Consider the following 5904-nt stretch of genomic DNA (forward strand, 5'->3'; position numbering starts at 1 on the left):
TCATTGAGGTGTACCAAAGAAAGGATACAAACCTTCAGAGAGAAAGAAGAAGCATCTCACCAGTTGTAATGGAACAGAAAATGAAAAGTGATAAAAAGCAAATTCTAGGAACGCAAGGCAAGATGGAGAGTGATGAATCTGCAGCCACTGTATGTGCTGTTCTCATGTCTGTCTCCTGCTGTCCCCACAACACTGGAATGGTGTCTTATGCTCATGCTTAGAGGGAATGCAGGTTGCCTTTATTTCTATTATTTGTAATCCTAACCCAGGTCTATTCTGATAGCTCGTTTGTTCTCCTTTGAGAGGGAAATGGTGACTTTGAAAACAGATGAAGACCTGGCCATGTGATCTTGCCTCCAGCTGGAGACGGACATTGGTAAGGTGGATCCTGTGCTGAAGGCTTTTGTAGTCTCCACAGTATCGATTGTGACAAAAACAGCAAGGGGGATATGGCCTGGAAAGTACAGAAACAGAAAGTGAAAGTGACCACGCACGTGCACGAAAGAACTCAGAAACACAAAAACATGACCCGGTGCCTCAACTGAGCTTCACGAGCAGCTGCAGCATCCTCCCTGAGAGATGTGCAGGGTTTTCTGTCTGTGTATCTCATTGTGAGAGGCCAATTATCATCCTGCTGACACAAATAGTATGCAGAGTCCTCACATTTCAGGGTAAAATCTGTACCATACCCACTGCCGCTGAACCAGGAAGGGATTCCAGAGGTGAGAGTAGCAGCTCCTGTAAAAAGGAACTTAGGAGCTTCTGCTGGTTTCTGTTGATACCACTGCATATCATCATCAGTGTCCGTACTGGCCTTGCAGGTGATGGTCGCCTTGCCTCCTACAGCCACTGCCAGAACGCTGGAGACTGTGTGAGTATAGTTTCTGCTAGGGAATCTGCTACAGGACAAAATATGGACAATAAGTTCTATGCATCCTATTTGGAGAAAACAAAAAATCCATTTCTTATGAATGTGTCATATTTGGTGGAGATTCTGAAGACTTCAACCCATGAATTAGAGGAAATGTTTCTCTTAAGAGAAATGCAAAAGAGGAAGAAATGGAGGAGTCCGGGCTGGGAACCCATGGCCTTTGCTCTGACGTTCAGCTGATAGTGGGTTTCCACATCAGTCCATCAACATGCATTGCCTGGCTTCAGTGGTGCTGGGGTAACATATGGGAGAAATATGCAAATTGTGTTATGTGCAGTAGTGAGATGCAGAATCAGCTTTGAAGTGGCAGAGAACAAAGTTTCTCACAGGAGCAAAGCATGATTGCACCTCACATCTTGTTCTGACATCAGAGAGGTGAAAAATAAATCCCGAGCTCCTGGACCGTTATCATCTCCCCATTCCTTGAGCTTCTGTAACCAGACTTACTCATCTGTAGGATTTATTTTTACATTTTCTGCTGTTTTCCTTATCTGTGCTGGCAGGATTTAATATCATGGATATTTTAATACTTTTTAAATGTTGATCCTTGTAAGCAGGACCCTATTCTGTGTACTGTGATGGAATCCAGATCAAAGATGTGGCTCTTTATCACTCCTCATTGCAATAAACTTGGGCTTCATTTCTTATCTGCACTTTTATTTTACATTAACACAAATATTATTTTGCTGAATAATCATTTTATTGAATTTTATCCTTAAATCCTGGGAATTGGAACGCAATAGGTTTTTTTTCCTTCCATATTAAATATCTGGCTTGTTCATTCTTCATAGTTAGTAGGAAAAACCTCTGAGTATCTGTGTTGCTTTTTTCTCTACAGAAGTAGTAAACTGAGGCAGATTATTGAAACACATATGACCGCTTTACCTCTCCTGTCTTTTTAAACCACTAGGATGCAAGTGGACGTAAGGCTTTTCTTAAGCCACGTGGAGTCACTCTCGACCCCAAAGAGTAACCTGTTGATTGGTGTTATTGTCTAGATGTTTTAAAATCCATTTTGCAAATAAATTTAGGGATGACAGATACTAAAAAAGCCTAGACTATATAGTAATTTAGAAGTTACACAGTTCTAGCTTTTGTTCCTGTCCTCTAATTTGCTAAAACCAGAAAATTCACTCGATCCAAACCTTAGATATTCTCTGATCAAATAAGAGATTAGAATAATGTTTGTAGCATTAAGAAGTGATTTTAAAATATCATTCTGAGCAAACTGAACTTCAGTCTTTCTCTCTGTAAGAGTGTAACATGCATTTCCTAACCAGGACAAGTGTGCTCCTCCACACCCCTTGAGACAAGTGATTTCACCCATTATTTAATTCGCTAGTCATTCAGACAGTTTGGTGCTTTTTATTAGTGCCTTCATTTTCAAAGGCTTACTTCATAGGACTTTTCACAAACTGAAATGTCTTAACTTTTATGTTCAGCTAATTATCTCCATCTTGACTTTATGGGCTTCTACAGATGTACTACAATGTTTTCAGGTGGATGCAGCATTTCATAAGGGATTTACAGACAAGGATCACAAGAAAAACTTCAGAAAGCAAATTCTGTATCTGGACATGAATGAACAATAATGTACATTAATCCTGTATGGACATTAAATAATGTATCTGTAGATCAGTGAACATTAATACTGAGCCTGAATAAACAGAGATACTGTATATGTAGGCAAAGAAAATTTTATACATGTGTATACATATGCACATTGACTCATACTACTTGTAATATAAACTTTGATTATATAAGTATAGGTATTAATTAATCAAAATGATGTACACACTTGTAAGAAATATATATATAAAATATGTATATATATATATATATATATATATATATATATATATTTAGGAACTACCTTTCTTTTAATTTTGTGATACTGGGTAATGAATCCAGTGCATTCATACTTGGCTACATCCAGACTTTCTTTTTATTTTCAATCAGGGTCTCTCTTGCTTGGTTCGCCTGGATGAGCTAAACTTGTTATCCTGCTTCAAACTCCCGTGGTACTGGGATTACAGGGGTATGCCATCGTATCTGTCCATAATCTTATATTTATGAAATGTAGATTTAACAATTTATGATGTCTATGTCATGTATTAAAATTGTATTATGATTATATATTTAAGTATTACTAAATATGTTAGTTTGAAACAACTATGGTATTTTTTCCACAAATGAAATCAATATTCCTTTTTTATTGGGATTTTTTTATAGGTTGATAAATTTCTTACCTATATATATCACTTTCTGATTAATTTTTAAATATGGAGTTCTAGCCCACCAGTTTTATAAATCAATATATCTATGTGTGGATATATAAATACTGTATTAGTTAGCTTTGTAACAATAATTGTTTGTACTAAGCCCAGCAGAAAAGTTAGGCATTTATTGTCCTGTTCATGGATGTTCATATCAAGGATCGTTCCACAGGTCTAGGTAGGCAGACCTTGTTGGATCTTTCTGGAAAGGAGACCATGTCACCTAATGGATAAGGTTTCTATCTTCGGATCTTTCTGAAACACTGAGGTGATTCTCACCCTATAAATTGAGTCTGAGCTACACCCAGTTCCAAAGGGCTGAGACACCCAGGACACAGCATCTCTGACAAACAAGTGAGGAAAATCCCCACACTAGGCTCCTCTGGCAGGTTTACCTCCACTATCCACCTACATAATTTCAACATCTTTTGATGCATTCTTCCCATTAGATTATTAGTGATGATTCTAAAATCTTTTATTATGGTTAGTTATGATAAAATATGATAACAGCATGAAAAAATTAGGTTTTTCAACATTTATCCTATACATCCATTTCCAAATACAATTTTAAATTGAGACTAAAATAATGCTCTGTGTATTTTACCATATAGCTTTAAAAAGTAAATTTTCTTAAATGACCCCACTGAGGCAAAAATTTCTTTAACTAAATTAACTACCACTGCAGCATTGCATCTTACACCTTCTGTGGATTTCCTGATATCCTTCAGCAGTCTGAGGAGGGGCTGCCCTCCCTCGTTCATACGGAGTTCTGAGCACATAGGCGATGCTCCCAGCAAGCAGCAAAACACATATATTTGGAAAAAAAATTTAAACTAAGACAGTTAATTTTTAAAAATGTTTACATCATTTTAAGTACTTTTTGTTTCTTTTAAATTTTTTATTCTTTTGGTTTTGTTGCTTCTGTTTAGTTTTGTCAAGGAAGGTTTCTCAAGTGTATGTGATTTGTAACTTTATGGGTAAAATCCCTCATACTTGTAATCCTCCCTTCTTACTTTCAGGTTAGTCTGTGACTTGCTGAAACTGTGCGATATGATCCCATATTCACAGTTAATAAATGGAAACAAATTCCAGCACTTTTGGAGGGCCTCTCCATACCTAGAAAATATTGGAGCTATGGATCAATAGTGACATCCTGGATTGTCCCCTATCAACAATTTCACCAGTACATCAGAAAATAAATTTCTCAGAAACACTTGTCCATCTATGCTTTGCTGTAGAGGTGACTATGTAACAATAATTCTCTGAGATTTAAAAGAAAGAAGAGCATTTAGGCCTTTTGAAAATCAGCAGGCAGATGTAGCCTTACATGGAGAGGTGGTTTTGGAAGGGATAAAATCAGAATTCTACCCCCGGCTCTCTGCAGGACAGAAAATCTTAGGGCCCCAGGGCCCATTTGGTGGTCCTATGCACTCCAGGGAGCACCAGAGAAGACCCTATTTGTAGCACCTCTTTCTCTCATTACCTCAGGAGAGTAAAAACTGTTGAAGAGGTTATAATTCTGCTTATTAAAAGAATTCCCACTTGCACTAAGTTGAAAGTCCTCTCTTTTACTCAGTGAGTTCCAAGTGATGCCGCAACACAAAATCCTGATACAATCACCTTTCCTTTGTTTTAAGAAAACCTGGTTTGATAGAACTGAACTTAATACCAGGTTTGATAGAAGTGAAAAGGAGGAAAGACCATAAGGTTTCAGAAGACAATTTCTGGTATCTTTTACCAAATCCTCCAGGGACTTTGAAAACCTGGCTGCATCTAGGAAAGGTTTTAGGCAGGTGTGGGCATGAGGAGGAGCAGCTGGGCAGCCCAGCCTCACACTTCTGCTTCTTTGAGAGGTTTTTGTTACGGTTTGAATCACTGTGGGAGGGGAACTGTTATGCTGCATACAGTAATAAGTTGCAATGTCTTCAGGCTGCAGGTTCCTGATGGTGAGAGTGAAATCTGTCCCAGACCCACTGCCGCTGAACCTCGATGGGACCCCAGAGTGTAAATCCTTAGTATGATGCATCAGGAGAGTAGGAGGTCTCCCTGGTTTCTCCTGATACCAGTCTAAGTTTTTGCTAATGCCCTGACTGGCCCGGCAAGTGAGGGTGACTGTGTCGCCTAAAGAGGCAGCCAGGGAGGGTGGAGGCTGGGTCACCTGGATGTCACATCGCACACCTGACATGGGAAACATAAACACAACCAATGAGGTTTAAGAAAATGTCTCTACAGCGTCAAGAAATAATAAACACAAGGTGCTGAGGAAATTCCCAGGCTGCCCTTCCTTACCTGGCAGCCAGAGCAGCAGGAGCCCCAGGAGCTGGGTGGGGACCCTCATGTCCATGCTGTGTCCTGACTGGGACTGAGTCCTGCACAGGGTGTGACAGCCTATGAAGAAGTCCCTGCTACTGTGCTCTGGCACATGCAAATCAGCAGGTGTTGAGCTCTGTTGATCACAGCTGCAGGGCTGGCTCGTTTCTGTCACTCAGGAAAGGATAAGTGATCTGGGTCTCAACCCAGGCTAGGCTGGATCTAATGTGTTGCATGCACTCTTTTTCTCCCAGTGACCCACGGGACAAAGTCAACCTACTTCAGTAGTGTAATTAGTTGTATCCTGCTCTCTGCATGTTTCTGCAAATACTTTTTTCCTGTTTCTTACAATATTCGATGGGAAAGACCTTTGGACACAGGAGCAAC

General features: G+C 39.5%; 1 protein-coding gene across 1 annotated transcript; it reads right to left on the reverse strand.

Annotated features, from left to right (window-relative positions):
• Positions 1-260: 260 nt before the first annotated feature.
• On the reverse strand, positions 261-5603 carry LOC102019384. Its single transcript, XM_013522687.1, has 4 exons — positions 5497-5603; positions 5044-5385; positions 664-936; positions 261-454 (listed from the first exon to the last, which is right to left on the reverse strand). Exons 1-4 carry the CDS (start codon positions 5549-5551, stop codon positions 261-263), a joined length of 864 nt encoding a protein of 287 aa, XP_013378141.1. The 5' UTR covers positions 5552-5603.
• Between the last annotated feature and the right edge of the window lie 301 nt (positions 5604-5904).

Source organism: Chinchilla lanigera, unplaced genomic scaffold (assembly GCF_000276665.1).
Source record: "Chinchilla lanigera isolate Chin_1 unplaced genomic scaffold, ChiLan1.0 scaffold00069, whole genome shotgun sequence".
NCBI lineage: Eukaryota > Metazoa > Chordata > Mammalia > Rodentia > Chinchillidae > Chinchilla > Chinchilla lanigera.